Here is a 19701-nt window from a genome sequence, read left to right as displayed (position 1 = left end):
TCATTCAGTATCCATAAAGCTTCAGATTGATCAGGGAGGCAACTCCTCTCCACCAGATCCAATCTCTTTTTAGTGGTCTGTACTGGTTGGACAGCTGTCTTCCATATGAAACAGGCAGGTAACTCACACAGGTTACTGGATCTCTGTGGATGCTCTTTTCCATGCGGGTCGCTGGCTCTCATCAGCAGAGTCCCAGACATGTGGCTAGGCCCCAGGCTTCAGGTCTAGCCAGCAGCAGCAGGCGGGCAGGAAGAGAACGATTATTGGACCTCCCCTCAGTTAAATAGACTCTCCCAGCATGCTGCAGCTACACTGCAATTGGCTAAGAGAGACATGAATATTAACAGTAACTGTAATTCTCACTCTAGTGTCAGAGGCAACAGTGCCACCTACTGACAGAAGGGAGAATCGCAGCCAAACCCAGATTAAGAGGAAGTTCAATTTACCACAGCATTAATATAGCCAAGCTAGTTATTGCCCAGCAAACTTATTTTCAATAGCAACCCTGCTTTAAGACAAGGGTGCTACACACGTATACATGCGTTTATTGCAGTAATTGCAAGCTCTTAGACACAGATTTTTGTATTCTGTGTTACGGATCTGAATGCAGTGTATGTTTACGTACCTGTGTGAATAACTGCATTGAAAGCAATGCAGCTGTGTTCAGATCTGTAATTAAAAAACACGTGTATAACACTTAGAGCCTAACACTGTTTGCATTTAAAAATGACATTTAATGATGAATTGATAATTGCTGCGTTGCATTGACTTTTATTTAACCACTTCCTGCCTGCCCACCGTCAAATGATGGCGGAGCAGTGCGACTGAACATCAGTGCCCTGATTACAATAAAGCCCCAGCAGTGCCCATTAGTGACACCAATCAGTGCACTCCAGTGACACCAATCAATTCCCATCAGTAACCCCAATCAGTGTCCATCAGGGACCCCAATCAGTGCCCATTAGTGACCCCAATCAGTGCCTATCAGTGACCCCAATCAGTGCCCATTAGTGATGCCAGTTAGTGCCTGTCAGTGCCTGCTCATCTGTGCTGCCCATCAGTGCTGCCCATCAGTGCCCAGTGGCACCCACCAGTGCCATCTATCAGTGCTCATCAGTGTGACCTATCAGTACCCATAAGTGCCATCTATCAGTGCTCATCAGTGCCACCTATCAGTGCCCATCAGTGCCACCCATCATCCCCCCCCCATCAGTGTGGCATATTCGTGCCTCCTCATCAGTGCCACCTAATCAGTGCCCTTCAGTGCCACCTCATCAGTGCCCTTAAATGCCACCTCATCAGTGCCCTTAAATGCCACCTCATCACCACCTCAATGTAGCCTCATCAGCGCACATCTGTAAAGGAGAAGCATTACTTATTTACAAAATTTACTGACAAAATATTCTTTTTTTTTATTCTTTTTTTTTTCTAAAATATAAAAAACTCAGAGGTGATTAAATACCACCAAAAGAAAGCTCTATTTGTGTAGAAAAAATGTAATTTGGGTACAGCCTTGCATGACCACGCAATTGTCATTCAAAGTGTGACAGCGATGAAAGCTGAAACTTGGCCTGGACACAAAGGATGTGAAAGTGCCCAGTAGGCAAGTGGTAAATCATTTATATCTTTAATTATAGGCTGAATTATATATTTTATTATCACATTTTTTTTTTAGGGACCTGTAACCCTCCTGAGATTTCCAATGGGAAAGTGATTCCTAAACAAGATCGCTATGAGGTTGGCTCTTCAATAAATATCGAGTGTGAGGAGCTTTATGTACACAATGGGCAGAACGATGCAATATGCGAAGATGGTCAGTGGAGGGATCTACCTCAGTGCCTCAGTAAGTACCACAGTAGTAGAACTTGTGTCCAATCATGTTGTAAACCACTGGTAGACCTAAAAAAATGAATCGATCAGCGATACCTTTCATAGGCTTACTGGGTATCTAAAAGATTTTAAAGTGGTTGTAAACCTCAGACATGAAATATGAACAAAGCACATCCCTCTATAGTGTGTACAACCGTGGCCAAAAGTTTTGAGAATGACACATATTCATTTTCATAAAGTCTGTTGCTTCAGCTTATATGAAGGCAATTTGCATATACTCCAGAATGTCATGAAGAGTGATTAGATGAATTGCAATTAATTGCAAAGTCCCTCTTTCCCATGAAAATGAACTTAACCCCGAAAAAAGGATTCCCACTGCATTTCTGAAGAGGGCTTTAGGGCGCCCAAGATTGTCCAGTGCGTGTCAGGACCTTCTCCTACAGTTGATTCAGCTACGGGATCGTGGCACCACCTGTGCTGAGCTTGCTCAGGAATGGCAGCAGACAGGTATGAGAGTATCTAAGCAATTATATAGTTGCGAGGGCTCCCCGGTTTGCAATTTAAACCATATGGTGTATAAAATACCAGGAAGTACCATTCCCCATATACTGGGATGAAATGGTTTTTTTGGACCCCTTGAAACGTTTTTAAATATATTAAAGAGGAAGTAAACCCTCCTCTGACACTTTTACCTATAGGTAAGCCTATGATAAGACTTACCTATAGGTACTGTAAATATCTCCTAAACATGTACCGTTTAGGAGATATTTACCTTACATGCAGTCAGTGACATCACTGGCGCATGCGCTCCGAAGGAACGGCCACTGGTGCCGTTTCTTCAGAGAACCGTGCCGTGACTGTCGGCTCCCGCGCGCATGCGCGGGAGTGACGTCACAGCGTCTCCGGCCAATCAGATGGCCGGATGCCGCGATCCCAGAAGACGGGCGACTGGACATGTCGCTCGTCATAGAGGTGAGCGGACGGCACGACGGGGGCTCATTCTAAGGTAAGTATTTCATAATGAGCTAGTATGCGATACATACTAGCTCATTATGTGTTTATCTTTCAGGGTGTAAAAAAAATAAAATAAATTTTAGCGGAGTTTACAACCTCTTTAATGAGTGTATCTAACCACACAGTTAGGCGAAGACTTTTGTCACCAAGGGCAGCAAAGAAGCCACTTCTCTCCAGGAAAAACATCAGGGACATACTGATATTCTGCAAAAGGTACATGGATTGGATTTCTGAGGACTGGGGTAAAGTAATTTTCTCTGATGAATCCCCTTTCCAATTGTTTGGGGCATCCGGAAAAAACCTTGCCTGGAGAAGAAAAGGTGAGCGCTACCATCAGTCCTGTGTAATGCACACAGTAAAGCATCCTAAGACCATTCATGTGTGGGGTTGCTTCTCAGCCAAAGGAGTGGGCTCACTCACAATTTTGCCTAAGACCATGAATAAAGAATGGTTCAAAAACATCCTCCGAGAGCAACTTTTCCCAACCATTCAAAAACAGTTTGGTGAGGAACAATGCCTTTTCCTTCGTGATAGAGCACCTTGCCATAAGGTAAAGTGATAACTAAGTGGCTTGGGGAACAAAACATCCAAATCAACCATGGCCAGGAAACTCCCAAGACCTTAATACCATTGAGAAGTTGTGGTCAATCCTCAAGAGGCGGGTGAACAAAAAAAAAACCCACAAATTCTGACAAACTCCAAGCATTGATTATGCAAGAATGGGCTGCCATCAGTCAGGATGAAGACCAGAAGTTGACTGACAGCATGCCAAGGGGAATTGCAGAGGTCTTTAGAAAAGAAGGGTCAACACTGCAAATATTGACTCTTTGCATAAACTTAATGTAATTGTCAATAAAAGCCTTTGACATTTATGAAATGCTTGTAATTATACTTAGTACATAGTAACATCTGACAAAAAGATTCAAAAACACTGAAGCAGCAGACTTTGTAAGAATTAATATTTGTGTCGTTATCAAAACTTTTGGCCATGGCTGCATTTGTCTTAATTAACAGCTTTTAAGTTTAAAATTATTTCTGTCTGTTTCCTCATTTCTCTGCTATCAGCATTAATCATTTCTGACAGGTTTTCCTGACACCAACAGAAAAAAAAGGTGACAGGGGAGGAAGCTGTAGCACGCAGCCTGTGATTGACAGCCTCAGCTCTGTTCCAGTGTGCTGAGTGAAGGGGGGTGTGTCCCTTCTCTCCAATCAGCTCTCAGAGCTCTCCTCACTGAACTATGCGGTGTGTAATTTCAGCTCTCTGCCCTCTTTTTTCTGACAGCTCAGACAAGCTGTATAAATTCTGGCCTTTCAAGGGATGTAGAGAAGAGAAGACTGCAGATAAACAGGTATACACTGTAGGAGGATTTGTTTAATCTCTGTGTATCACCTGAGGCCGGTCACTTCACAGGGTATATGGAAGGGTTTATAACCAGGTGGCCTGGTGATTACGAGAAGCTGTCTTAAAACATTCAGCTGTTTTCCACTTAGCTAAGTATTAGGTAGAATATTCTTAGATACAGTAAAACCTTTATTGAGAGTAACTTGGTTTGAGAGCGTTTTGCAAGACAAGCTATTTTTTTAAAATAAATTTTGACTTGATAAACAAGCGATGTCTTGATATACAAGGAGCATCATGTCATAACTGAGTATAAAAGAGAAGAGAGGCGCCTCTAAGTGTAGCAATATGGTTACATTTAATGAAGGTCCAAAATTTTGCAACTCACATGGTTGATGATTAAAACAGGCACATCTAAATATGCAGGCAACTGGGGTAAAGCTGTTCACATAGACCATCCTATGCACCGCCACCAGCGTCATCCCTTCCACGCTGCGCTCCATGAGCACTTCAAGTCTCGCTTTCAGATCGCTCTACTGCAGGGTAGTCTTTCCGGTCACAACTGCAGACGGTGAGAGCCGGCGGTGTGGAGGATGATCTATGTGGACAGCTTTACCCCAAGTGCCTGCATACTTAGATGTGCCTGTTTTAATCACTTCTGGACCGGGAGATTCCCCCCCCCCCCCCCTAATGACCAGGCCCTTTTTTTGTGATTCGGCACTGCATTACTTTAATGGACAATTGCGCGGTCGTGTGACGCTGTACCCAAATAAAATTGATGTCCTTTTTTTACCACAAATAGAGATTTCTTTTTGGCATTTGATCACCTGTGCGATTTTTATTGTTTACGCTATAAACAAAAAAAGAGCGACAATTTTGAAAAAAAAAAAACAATATTTTTTTACATTCTGTTATATAACATTCCCAATAAAATTAATATAAAAATCAAATATTTCATCTTTTTAGGCCAATTTGTATTCTGCTACACATTTCTGGTAAAAATTGGTTTGTGCAAAAGTTATCGCGCCTACAAACTAGGGGGAAGATTTATGTCTTATTTATTTATTAACGTAAAATAGGAGTAAGTAATAAATAACCTACTCACCCAGCGCTAAGAGAATAAAATACCAAATAAAATAAAAGCAGCCGCTATATACAAAAATCTGATACAAAGGGTGTATATTAAGAATCTGGAATAGAAGCTCACATACACTAGCAGCGCTACAAAATACTAATGTGTCCTTTAAAGGATGTATACAATAAAGTGCACCTTAAAAATCTCTCATAAAATTGTTACACAATGTCCCCACAGTGTAATATATAACACAAATATTGCATATAAGCCCAGAGTTCATAAAGTGCACTGGATATCGGGGTTAAAAACCCATAGATCTCCTATATTGATATCTGTCGTGTCTGGACCACTGTCACCACACCTCCAAACGTGTTCCCCTTGGTAGTGCAAACTCACCAGACCCTGGGTGAAAGCCAGCCTTGTAAAGGATTCAATTCCTTGGCGTGGTGTGCGGATATGAAGACACCCGAAATTTCCAATGCCAAATGATTGTTTGCACCTGAGCCTCAATGCAGTATATGTATGGCGAGTATCATGAGAACACGTGAGGAAAGAAAGGGGGAGGACCAATCGTGTAATTCCGTAAAACAATACACTTTATTGCAATTTCCCCATTCCCCATACAATGCACTCACAAAGATACAACTTGCTAGTAGCATGTAGAATAAAGATTAGAAGTCTGCAGTGTGTCGGTGACTCACCGCTATCTCGGATCACCAGCGGGAGCCGAAGACTCGGAACACCGACTTCCACGTGACAGCTGATGGATGCGTGCTCACGCCCTTACATGTTTCGTCACACCGGACTTCTACGGAGGGCGCGAGCACGCATCACCTCACTCCCCTAATATGCAAATCCGGGTCGGAAGGAGACCGGAGCGCTAACCAATCAGCGGCCAGCAACCTGTGACGGTATACTCCGGACATATGGACCAGTCCCCGGCTTACGCCGAGGTTCGGACCCGCCCACTCAACCTCCGACCCGGAAGGTAAATAAGCCACATCACTTCTGATAGGCTGGCCTGCTTACTACTCCATACGTTATCTCCTCACCAGTGCTGCTATCCACCGCAATAGGTACAAACCGTCAGTGGGGACACAAAACACCCGATCTTTGGGGATTCATTCGTATGTGTCATATTGTCCCAAAAAAAGAACACTGCTGTAGGAGTCCTGTCACGGCATTCCTCCAAATTAGTGTCTTTTATACAAAAAGCAGTTATATTAATTTTCTGAAACCATGCTGACATATTATTATACATGCTACTTTACATGTAATCAACAATATACTACAATTATTAAAAATATTAAAAAGTAAAATATACTAAAACATTGGAAAAGATAGAACTGTAAACACCTTATATGATCTCAAAGAATTGATATCAGTAAATCTTTATGAAAAAGGCAAACGCCGAAATAAAGAGACCGCCCTAATTTCTAAGAATCATCACAAAACAATTAGGGCCAGACCTATAAAAAACAGTTTGAAGAGAAGACCTGGACCATAAGAAAATGAAAATTAATTTAATTTGTAATGGAGATGGAAACACCACGGCTACTACAAACTGCTTTAATAATTACTAATGAAGCAGTTTATGTCCAAATCTATGTTTAACCCGTTGGGGTGCAAAGCATTCGTAAGGAAGATCCAATGAGTCTCCCTTTTTGATAGCTCACGCACTCTATTGGAGCCCCTCCACACCGGATCTAATCTCTCGATGCCCCAAAATTTAAGATTTGATGGGTCCTTGTTATGGTGACGTTTAAAGTGTAATGGTACACTATGGTGTTTATACCCCTTTCTTATATTGGCCAAGTGTTCGGCTATACGAATGCCCAATTTCCTCTTAGTGCGACCTATATAAATATAGCCGCACGGACATTCCATGCCATAAACCACATGTGTAGTGTGACATGTGATAAGGTCTTTGATCTCAAAACTTTGATTATTGGCAGAGGAATGAAAGGAGGTGAAGTTACGCAGATGTGTCCGTACTTGCCTACAGGCTCTGCAATGTCGGCACGCGTAAAAGCCTCTTCTATCCTCCCAAAACATTTTTGGTTTGACTGGGGGATCCAAAACCTTTTGGACTATCTGATCCCCAAACGTTGGACCTCTCCTATAGATGAATGAGGGTGATGTTGGTAAGACATTTCCCAGGATCCGGTCCATACACAGCACATTCTAATGTTTCTTTACTACATCTTCTATTTGTTTGTGCTGTGTATTGTACTGCGTAATGAAGCTCCATTCATGACTATCACTGGAGCCTCTATTACTGGGTACAAGACATTCATCCTGGGAAACACTAGCCACTTCTGTGATATCCCTGTCCAAATGTGCAGGATTATATCCCTTATCCACAAACCTCCGTTTGATGACTGCAGCTTGGGCCAAGAAGTCACTGTCTCTAGAGCAGTTCCTCCTGACTCTCAACAGTTGGCCTTTAGGGATGTTATTCAACCAACTTCTATGATGGCCACTTTGAATAGGCAGATACCCGTTTCTATCCGTGGGTTTAAAGTATACCTTAGTATCCAATCTGTTGTTGTTTAGCATAACTTCTACATCCAGGTAATGAATCGAACAACGACTCCAATTGAACTCCAAACGGATGTTGTTGTGGTTGGAGTTGAGCTCAGCTGAAAACCTTTCCAAAGAGCTCTCAGGTCCTGACCATATAAAAAATAGGTCATCAATGTATCTGCGGGACATAATTAGCTCCGTCCTTTGGGCCCCATAAATGAAGTGATCCTCCCATTCCCCCATGAAGAGGTTCGCAAGACTCGGCGCGAATTTAGCGCCCATCGCTACTCCTCTTTTTTGGTTATAAAACATCCCGTTGTACCAAAAATAGTTGTGCGAGAGGCAAAACTCAAGCGCATGTTGCAGGAACCTCTTTTGCGGATCAGGGATATCGGATCTCTTACTGAAAGCCCAATTAAGAGCTAATAAAGCATCCTCGTGTTGAATTATTGTATAAAGGGATACTACATCCGCAGTAACCAGAAATGTCTCTGAGTTGGATGGCAATGACACTCCTTTTAAGGACACCAAAAAGTCTTTCGTATCCTTCAGATATGACCTCAGTTGGATAACACTAGTCTGGAGAAAAAAGTCCAGGCAGGTAGAAGACAACAACAACTCCAACCACAACAACATCCGTTTGGAGTTCAATTGGAGTCATTGTTCGATTCATTACCTGGATGTAGAAGTTATGTTAAACAACAACAGATTGGATACTAAGGTATACTTTAAACCCACGGATAGAAACGGGTATCTGCCTATTCAAAGTGGCCATCATAGAAGTTGGTTGAATAACATCCCTAAAGGCCAACTGTTAAGAGTCAGGAGGAACTGCTCTAGAGACAGTGACTTCTTGGCCCAAGCTGCAGTCATCAAACGGAGGTTTGTGGATAAGGGATATAATCCTGCACATTTGGACAGGGATATCACAGAAGTGGCTAGTGTTTCCCAGGATGAATGTCTTGTACCCAGTAATAGAGGCTCCAGTGATAGTCATGAATGGAGCTTCATTACGCAGTACAATACACAGCACAAACAAATAGAAGATGTAGTAAAGAAACATTGGAATGTGCTGTGTATGGACCGGATCCTGGGAAATGTCTTACCAACATCACCCTCATTCATCTATAGGAGAGGTCCAACCTTTGGGGATCAGATAGTCCAAAAGGTTTTGGATCCCCCAGTCAAACCAAAAATGTTTTGGGAGGATAGAAGAGGCTTTTACGCGTGACGACATTGCAGAGCCTGTAGGCAAGTACGGACACATCTGCGTAACTTCACCTCCTTTCATTCCTCTGCCAATAATCAAAGTTTTGAGATCAAAGACCTTATCACATGTCACACTACACATGTGGTTTATGGCATGGAATGTCCGTGCGGCTATATTTATATAGGTCGCACTAAGAGGAAATTGGGCATTCGTATAGCCGAACACTTGGCCAATATAAGAAAGGGGTATAAACACCATAGTGTACCATTACACTTTAAACGTCACCATAACAAGGACCCATCAAATCTTAAATTTTGGGGCATCGAGAGATTAGATCCGGTGTGGAGGGGCTCCAATAGAGTGCGTGAGCTATCAAAAAGGGAGACTCATTGGATCTTCCTTACGAATGCTTTGCACCCCAACGGGTTAAACATAGATTTGGACATAAACTGCTTCATTAGTAATTATTAAAGCAGTTTGTAGTAGCCGTGGTGTTTCCATCTCCATTACAAATTAAATTAATTTTCATTTTCTTATGGTCCAGGTCTTCTCTTCAAACTGTTTTTTATAGGTCTGGCCCTAATTGTTTTGTGATGATTCTTAGAAATTAGGGCGGTCTCTTTATTTCAGCGTTTGCCTTTTTCATAAAGATTTACTGATATCAATTCTTTGAGATCATATAAGGTGTTTACAGTTCTATCTTTTCCAATGTTTTAGAATATTTTACTTTTTAATATTTTTAATAATTGTAGTATATTGTTGATTACATGTAAAGTAGCATGTATAATAATATGTCAGCATGGTTTCAGAAAATTAATATAACTGCTTTTTGTATAAAAGACACTAATTTGGAGGAATGCTGTGATAGGACTCCTACAGCAGTGTTCTTTTTTTGGGACAATATGACACATACGAATGAATCCCCAAAGATCGGGTGTTTTGTGTCCCCGCTGTCGGTTTGTACCTATTGCGGTGGATAGCAGCACTGGTGAGGAGATAACGTATGGAGTAGTAAGCAGGCCAGCCTATCAGAAGTGATGTGGCTTATTTACCTTCCGGGTCGGAGGTTGAGTGGGCGGGTCCGAACCTCGGCGTAAGCCGGGGAGTGGTCCATATGTCCGGAGTATACCGTCACGGGTTGCTGGCCGCTGATTGGTTAGCGCTCCGGTCTCCTTCCGACCCGGATTTGCATATTAGGGGAGCGAGGTGATGCGTGCTCGCGCCCTCCGTAGAAGTCCGGTGTGACGAAACATGTAAGGGCGTGAGCACGCATCCATCAGCTGTCACGTGGAAGTCGGTGTTCCGAGTCTTCGGCTCCCGCTGGTGATCCGAGGTAGCAGTGAGTCACCGACACACTGCAGACTTCTAATCTTTATTCTACATGCTACTAGCAAGTTGTATCTTTGTGAGTGCATTGTATGGGGAATGGGGAAATTGCAATAAAGTGTATTGTTTTACGGAATTACACGATTGGTCCTCCCCCTTTCTTTCCTCACATGTTCTCATGATACTCGCCATACATATACTGCATTGAGGCTCAGGTGCAAACAATCATTTGGCATTGGAGATTTCGGGTGTCTTCATATCCGCACACCACGCCAAGGAATTGAATCCTTTACAAGGCTGGCTTTCACCCAGGGTCTGGTGAGTTTTCACTACCAAGGGGAACACGTTTGGAGGTGTGGTGACGGTGGTCCGGACACGACAGATATCAATAATCAATATAGGAGATCTATGGGTTTTTAACCCCGATATCCAGTGCACTTTGTGAACTCTGGGCTTATATGCAATATTTGTGTTATATATTACACTGTGGGGACATTGTGTAACAATTTTATGAGAGATTTTTAAGGTGCACTTTATTGTATACATCCTTTAAAGGACACATTAGTATTTTGTAGCGCTGCTAGTGTATGTGAGCTTCTATTCCAGATTCTCAATATACACCCTTTGTATCTTATTTATTTATTAGTAATGGCGGCGAGCTGCAATTTTTAGCAGGATTTTCGACATTGCAGCGGACAGATCGGACCCCTAACTGGCATTTTTGACACTTTTGGGGGTTCAATGACTTTACTACAGTAATCATTGCTAAAAATATGCACTGTTACTGTAATAATGACACTGGCAGGGAAGGGGTTAACCCAGGGGCGAGCAAAGGGTTAAGTGTGAGCCTAGGGGATGTTTTCTAACTGTGAGGGGGTGGGCTTGTAATATCAACACAGAGACCTGTGATCCTAAATAGCAGGAACACAGGGGCTCTGTGTTGATACCAGAGAGAACAACGGTCTGCTGTGTTTACACCGTTCTCTCTTCACGGGGAGCGATCACGGGTGCCTGACGGAAATCGCGGCCGCCGAGTGGGTACGGCGATTCACGGGAACCTGCCGACCTGCTGGTCTGCAAGTAGTTAATCATCAACCATGTGAGTTGCTAAATGTTGAATCTTCATTAAATGTAACCATATTACTACACTTAGAGGCATCTCTCTTCTCTTTTATACTCTGTAGCTCCTGCTGGATTTTGCTTCTAATCCCCTTGTGGAGGCTGCCATTTGTGGATGGACATTTTACGGTTACACAACCTATCAAATTGCTATAATCTTTTTATATGGACTTTAACCACTTGCCGACCGCTCACATTGAGCGTACTGCGGCAAAGTGGTTCGTTATCGTCCAGCGACGTAGGTCGACGTCGCTGGACTCCTCCCCTTGTGGCCGACACGCGCGTGCCACCGGAGGCTCGCTTCTGCTGTGTTCAGTCACAGCGGGAGTCGGGCCAGGGGAGGAGCAGCGGTGATCACCGCCGCTCTTCCCCGATCGTCGGGGATCGAGTGAGGAGATCCGCCCAATTGTGTAAACAAAGCAGGCGGATCTCCTAAGTGACAGGCAGGGACAGATTGCAGGATTCAGCGTAGCTGAACCTGCGATCTGTGCCTGTGTCACACAGTCCCCTCCCCCCACACACGTCAGTAAGCACCAGACATACATTAACCCCTTGATCACCAATAAAATGTAACTACTTCCCTCCCAGTGTCATTTTTACAGTAACAGTGCATATCTATAGCACTGATTACTGTAGTAATGTCACTGGTACCCCCAAAAGTGTCAAAAATGTCAGTCAAGGGTCCGATCTGTCCACCGCAATGTCGCAGTCCTGCAAATAAAATCGCAGATTACTAGTTAAAAAAAAAACAATAAAAATGACATAAATTTCCCGTAGTTAGTAGCTGCGATAACTTTTGCGCAAACCAATCAAAATACGCTTATTGCGATTTTTTTTTTTTTTTTTTTTTACCAAAAATATGTGGCAGAAAACAAATTGGCCTAAAATGTTAAAAAATTTAGATTTTTACATTTTTTTTTTTTGGGGGGGGGGGGGATTTCATATAAAAAAATGTGAAAAATATTGTTATTTTTTCAAAATTGTCGCTTATTTTTTGTTTATAGCGCAAAAAGTAAAAAAATCGCACAGGTGATCAAATACCACCAAAAGAAAGCTCTGTTTGTGGGAAAAAAAAAAGGACATACATTTAATTTGGGAACATCATCGCACGAGCGCGCAATTGTCTGTTAAAATAACGCAGTGTCGAATCGCAAAATATGGCCTGGTCAGGAATGGGGTAAAACCTTCTGGTCATAAAGCGGTTAAAAATACACTCATTTTTTTGTCAAAGACATGTAGCTAAATACATTGTGGCCTAAATATATGACAAAAATTGAATATATTGGATATTTTTTAACTGTCAAAGTAGAAAAATATTGTTATTTTTTCAAAATTGTCGTTTTTTTTTAAATAATATCGCAAAAAATGAAAAGCGCAGAGGTGATCAAATACCACCAAAAGAAAGCTCTGTTTGTGGGAAAAAAAGGACGTAAATTTCATTTGGGTAGGGTGTTGCATGACCGCGCAATTGTCCGTTAAAGTCGCACAGTGCCGAATCGCAAAAAGTGGCCTGGACGTAAAGCAGGAAAATCCTCCGGTCCTAAAGTGGTTAAACTGAAAGACATGAATGAATAGCTGTGGAACGAATCAGCTAAGTTTCCATTATTTCTTATGGGGAAATTTGCTTTGATATAAGAGTGCTTTGGATTACAAGCATGTTTCTGAATTATGCTCCCAATCCAAGGTTTTACTGTACACTTTTTCTACCTAACTAAATCTTAATTTTTTATTTTTTTTTGCAGAGCCTTGTACAATTTCCAGCAGCATTCTGGATAAAAACCACATTGAGCTTGTATCGCCTAAAGATGCTCTTATGACACATGAGCACGGTACAGATATAAGAGTAAAATGTAAAAGAACATTTAGGCGCCGAGGGTATTTATCGGCTTTCTGTCACGACGGAGTGATGAAATATCAAAGATGTTTTTCCGGAAGTAAGTACTATGTCTTTTATACTTTATTTCTGCCTAAAGTGTATATCCAGCCTGAGGCCAGGTTTACACTTATTGGGGGAATGCAACTGAATCAACACATAGACCTGTGATCTAAATAGGAGGAACACAGGCACTCTGTGCTGATTCCTGAGAGAACAACGGTCTGCTGTGTTTACAACAGCAGACCGCTGTTCTCTCTCAGCGGGGAGCAATCGTGGACGCCCAGCGGCAATAGCGGCTGCCGGCCCCATGAATCAGCTTCCCCGCTGGCTAATGGGGCGCGAGCACGATCCCAGGAGCACTCCCGCGAACCGCCCTACAGGCGCAGCCGAGCCAGCCTGCCGCAGTATATCTGTGGTGGGCGGTCGACAAGTGGTTAAACCGCATGGTTTCAGTGCGGCTGCAGTTTTGAAAAGGGACCTATTTTATTCATAGGTGTGCGCACAGGGTGTGCCAGATGTGCCTGGGCACACCCTAATCACTCTATGGCCTAGTCCCCCCCCCCCCTTGTGCAATAAGTACTGATCACACCTTTGTCTGGTCATTAAGGAAGCATAATAAATTGTATTTACTATGCTTCAGTTTGTAAATGAACAGGAAGCCGCTCAGCACAGAGCATTTCCCATTCACTCACTGTCCAGTGCAGCTGAGAAAGGACTTGGGGAATCATTGTCCCTGATATTTTACCAAGCCACCCCCCTCCAACAGGGCTGGTAAAAAAAAAAATGTAAAAAAAAAATATAAAAATGCAAAAAAATTATTAAAAAAATTAAATAATGATAAAAAAAAAAAAAACCTATTGACCCAATCCACTACTCTGAGGACACATCCACTGCTCTAACACTGTCCACTGTTCTATATATATATATATATATATATATATACACACACACACATACACCTGTGTTTGAGCTTTGGGGTGCACACCCTAATGCAATAGGCTGCGCACACCTAGGATTTTATTGCATTCCCGGCAGGTACAGCTCTCCATTCAAATGAATGGGCTGCTGTGCCCATGCAAACGTCGCATGCAGGAAACGGCTAGATGTGCTCCTAGCCGAAATATTTTTCTTTAGTTTTGGGTTAGAGTTGGAGAAGATTAGATCCTCGTTCAGGTTTTTGCTGCTATCCGGGGCTCCGTCATGGTGGTCATAGATGCTTCAATAAATAATCAATTTCTTATCCAATCAACCTCTCTCTATAGGAATAATTGATCTATGGTCAACAACCCATTCGATTGATATGGCACACACAGGGAAGTGGATTGTGATTGATAGTTGGAAGACCCAATCATAAGTAATTACAGTATTATTATGCAGGATTTATATAGCGCCAATAGTTTATCAATCACATTTTTGTTTTTACCATGCAGCCTCATAAACAGATTGTTTAAAAAAAAAATGATCATAGTCATGAACAAAGCATCTGCTGCTGATCAATACAAACAGTAAATGCTTAGGACAAACATAAATCTACAGTGCATCCGGAAAGTATTCACAAAGCTTCACTTTTTCCACATTTTGATAGGTGACAGCCTTATTCCAAAATGGATTAACCGCTTGCCGACCGATCGCAAGTACATATACTGCGGCGGTCAGCCCCGTGCAGGCAAAGTGACGTATGGGTACGTCACTCGCCTGTGAGCCAATAGGGGGCGAGCGCGCGCCGCCGGAGGCGCGCTCCCGCCGGAGGCGAGCTCCCGCCCACGCTCATTCACGGACACCTCCGTGCGAGTGACCGGTGGACCCGATGTCCGCCGGCCACTCGCGATCGTCAGTTACAGAGGGAGAAAGGCAGGAGGCTAATGTAAACAAAGCCGCCTGTCATTCTCCCTTGTGTAACAGCAGAGATCATACGGTCCTGCTATGTAGGATCGTAGATCTCTGCTGTTATATGAAAAGCCACATCCCTGCACAGTAAGAAGCACGCCCCTAGGGACACACTTAGCCACTGCATCACTAATAAAGTTAACCCCTTCCCTGCCAGTGTCATTTTTACAGTACCAGTGCATATGTATAGCACGGATTACTGTAGTAATGTCACTGGTAACCCCAAAAGTGTCAAAAATGTCAGTCAAGGGTCCGATCTGTCTGCCGCAATGTCGCAGTCCCGCAAAAAAAATCGCAGATCGCCGCCATTACTAGTTAAAAAAAAAAACAACAAAAATGACAAAAATCTTTCCCTTAGTTAGTAAACGCAATAACTTTTGCGCAAACCAATCAAAATACGCTTATTGCGATTTTTTTTTTACCAAACATACTTAGCGGAAAACAAATTGGCCAAAAATGTTAAAAAATTTTGATTTTTAAATTTTTTTGGGGGGGAATTTCATATAAAAAAATTTGAAAAATATTGTTATTTTTGCAAAATTGTCGCTCTTTTTTTGTTTATAGCGCATGATCAAAAAATCGCACAGGTGATCAAATACCACCAAAAGAAAGCTCTGTTTGTGGGAAAAAAAGGACGTCAAATTCATTTAGGTACAGCGTCGCACGACCGCGCAATTGTCCGTTAAAGTCACGCAGTGCCGAATCGCAAAATAGGGCCTGGTCAGGAAGGGGGTAAAATCTTCCGGGGCTTAAGTGGTTAAATGCATTATTTTCCTGAAAGTTCTAAAAACAATATCCCATATTGACAACATGAAAGAAGTTTGTTTGAAATCTTTGCAAATTTATTAAAAATAAAAAATGAAAAAATCACATGTACATAAGTATTCACAGCCTTTGCATTACACTCAAAATTGAGCTCAGGTGCACCCTGTTTCTACTGATCATCCTTGAGATGTTTCTACAACTTGATTGGAGTAAATTCGGTTGATTGGACATGATTTGGAAAGGCACACACCTGTCTATATAAGATCCCACAGTTAACAGTACATGTTAGAGCATAAACCTAGCCATGAAGTTCAAGGAATTGTCTGTAGACTTCTGGAACAGGATTGTATCGAGGCACAGATCTGGGGAAGGATACAATAAAATGTCTGCAGCGTTGAAGGTCCCAATGAGCACAGTGGGCTCCATCAACCGTAAATGGAAGAAGTTTGGAACCACCGGAACTTTTCCTAGAGCGGCCACCCGGCCAAACTGAGTGATCAGGGGAGAAGGGCCTTAGTCAGGGAGGTGACCAAGAATCCGATGGCTACTCTGACAGAGCTCCAGCGTTTCTCTTTGGAGAGAGGAGAACCTTGCAGAAGAACAACCATCTCTGCAGCACTCCACCAATCAGGCCTGTATGGTAGATGAGACGGAAGTCACTCCTCAGTAAAAGGCAAAAAAAGCCTGCCTGTAGTTTGCCAAAAGGTACCTGAAGGACTCTCAGAAACAAAATGACCATGAGAAACAAAATGCTCTGGTCTGATGGAACAAAGATTAAACTCTTTGGCCTGAATGGCAAGAATCATATCTGGAGGAAACCAGGCACCGCTTGTCACCTGGCCAATACCATTGCTATAGTGAAGCATGGTGATGGCAGCTTAATGCTGTAGAGAGGCTTTTCAGCAGTAGGAACTGGGAGACTAGTCAGGATCGAAGAAAAGAAGAATGCAGCAATGTACAGAGACTTTCTTGCTGAAAACTTGCTCCAGAGCGCTCGGAACCTCGGACTGGGGCGAATGATCATCTTTCAACAGGACAACGATCCTAAGCACACAGCAAAGAAAACAAAGGAGTTGGCTACGGGACAACTCTGTGAATGTCCTTGAGTGGCCCAGCCAGAGCCCAGACTTGAACCCAATTGAACATCTCTAGAAAGATCTGAAAATGGCTGTGCACCGACGTTCCCCATCCAACCTGATGGAGCTTGAGAGGTCCTGCAAAGAAGAATGGGAGACACTGCCCAAATATAGGTGTGCCAAGCTTGTAGCATCATACTCAAAAAGACTTGAGGCTGTAATTGGTGCCAAAGGTGCTTCAAAAAAGGATTGAGGAAAGGCTGTGAATACTTACCGTATATACTCCAGTATAAGCTGAGTTTTTCAGCACATTTTTTTTTGCTGAAAACGTCCCCCTCGGCTTATACTTGAGTCCACCGCTCGGGACAGGCCGGGAATAGCCGAACGTATACCAGCTTTCCCGAGCGGCGGCGGCGCGTGCGCAATGACGTGTCGGCGCCGGGCGGTGCCATTTTTAAAATGAAGGCGCCTCTGGAACAGGTAAGTGAAACACAGCCGCACTAGTATGCCCGCAACCCCGCATCCTCTTGTACCATGCTTGCCACCCTGAATTCTCCTGTACATGCCAGCCACACTGCATTCTCCTGTACCATGCCAGCCACACAGCATTCTCCTGTACCATGCCAGTCACCCTGCATTCTCCTGTACCATGCCTGCCACCCTGCATTCTCCTGTACCATGCCAGCCACACAGCATTCTCCTGTACCATGCTTGCCACCCTGAATTCTCCTGTACCATGCCTGCCACCCTGCATTCTCCTGTACCATGCCAGCCACACAGCATTCTCCTGTACCATGCCAGTCACCCTGCATTCTCCTGTACCATGCCTGCCACCCTGCATTCTCCTGTACCATGCCTGCCACCCTGCATTCTCCTGTACCATGCCAGCCACCCTGCATTCTCCTGTACCATGCCAGCCACCCTGCATTCTCCTGTACCATGCCAGCCACCCTGCATTCTCCTGTACCATGCCAGCCACCCTGCATTCTCCTGTACCATGCCCGCCACCCTGCATTCTCCTGTACCATGCCTGCCACCCTGCATTCTCCTGTACCATGCCTGCCACCCTGCATTCTCCTGTACCATGCCAGCCACCCTGCATTCTCCTGTACCATGCCAGCCACCCTGCATTCTCCTGTACCATGCCAGTCACCCTGCATTCACCTGTACCATGCCCGCCACCCTGCATTCTCACCCTAGGCTTATACTCGAGTCAATAATTTTTCCCATCTTTTTGTGGTAAAAGTAGGGGCCTCGGCTTATACTCGAGTATATACGGTATGTACATGGGATTTTTTTTGTTTTTCATTTTTAATAAATTTGCCAAGATTTCAAACAAACTTCTTTCATGTTGTCATTATGGGGGATTGTTTGTAGAATTTTGAGAAAAATAATGAATTTAATCCAATTTGGAATAAGGCTGTAACATAACAAAATGTGTAAAAAGTGAAGCGCTGTGAATACTTTCCAGATGCACTGTATACTATATAAATTAAAACCCCGGAAAAATTTTTAAAAAACATGTAAAAAAAAAAACCAAAAACAATAAAAAAACGGGCAGACTCGATGGACTACTCTGTCATTTTTCTGCTGTCACTTTTCTAAGTTTCTATGATCGATCATTTTTCACCCTGGCTATATGACTCAGTTTGATTGAATCCCTCTACAGTAAATTGGGTGTAATGGTGGCTATTTTCGCGTTCAAAAAGTGATCATTTCCCTTGATGGATCTCTGCTCAAAAGAATAATCGATCTATAGTTGACAGCCTAATTCGATTGATATGCCACATAAGAACATGGATTACAATCAATAGTTAAAGTCAAACTAAAGTTGGGAAAAGTTGCAAAAAGGCAGGCTTTTTTTTGCAGAAGAGACATGCAACTTCTCTTCTGCAATAAAATACACATGAAATAAAAAATGTCACTAAAACTAATGAGCATCTAGGTACATATGGCTAATAACATTAGCAGCGCTGATGTATCTCCTTAATACACTGTCCCCATTTCGCAACAATGAAGAATCTGAATTGATAGACATTAATAAGCAGTCCTTATAGTTCACACAGCCGGTGCTCAAAAAGGTGTTTTAATTCCTGTGAATACGGATAGTGTGCTCTTCCACCACACTGCTCGTGCCCCCCCTCTAAGGTAATGGGCACTCACCAGACATTAATCAATGTAAGCCTTTGAACATATACATTTTTCTCCAATCCTCTCCAACTTTGCTCCACTTTACACCTTCCTTAATTGGACACCTGCTCTCCAAGGTTCTCCTCTCCTGGTGTACCTATACACCTTAGTTGTACCTCCGGCTAGAACAGTGTGGATTCAAAAGCTTTAGACTGACTGCCCTGGAGGTGAAAGAGAAGTCCCCATGCCTTACTGCTTCCTCCCAGCCAGCCAGTAAGCCAGCCTGCTCCAGGAGAGAGGGGACCTTGCATGATTATCAGGAGCAAGCTCTTGCAAGGTGTTAAGTACCTGGGAGAATCAGTAGAATCACCTAATCAGAATTTTATATGCAGATGGATATTAATCAATGCTGAGTGCATTATATGACTGGCATGGGACCAAGAGGTGACTGACCACTGCACTATACTGGGCTGTGTGTGACATGTTCCTGACCACTGCACTCTGTACACTGAGCTGTATATAACATGT

The 19701-nt window shown here is 43.1% G+C and overlaps 1 protein-coding gene across 2 annotated transcripts in view; it reads left to right on the top strand.

Moving 5' to 3' along the window:
- Window positions 1-19701, top strand: part of LOC309543273 (coagulation factor XIII B chain-like) — a 100010-nt gene that overhangs the window by 36768 nt on the left and 43541 nt on the right. For both annotated transcript variants that reach the window (XM_082242730.1, XM_082242729.1), the window contains exons 5-6: window positions 1676-1843; window positions 13182-13373. In XM_082242730.1, the coding sequence (XP_082098856.1) occupies window positions 1676-1843; window positions 13182-13373 (360 nt within the window). The remainder of the gene's footprint in view (window positions 1-1675; window positions 1844-13181; window positions 13374-19701) is intronic.

Source organism: Pelophylax lessonae, assembly GCF_965119305.1.
Source record: "Pelophylax lessonae genome assembly, chromosome: 13".
Taxonomy (NCBI): domain Eukaryota; kingdom Metazoa; phylum Chordata; class Amphibia; order Anura; family Ranidae; genus Pelophylax; species Pelophylax lessonae.
The sequence above is the reverse complement of the archived record's forward strand: the minus strand, read 5'-3'. Positions and strand labels throughout refer to the sequence as shown.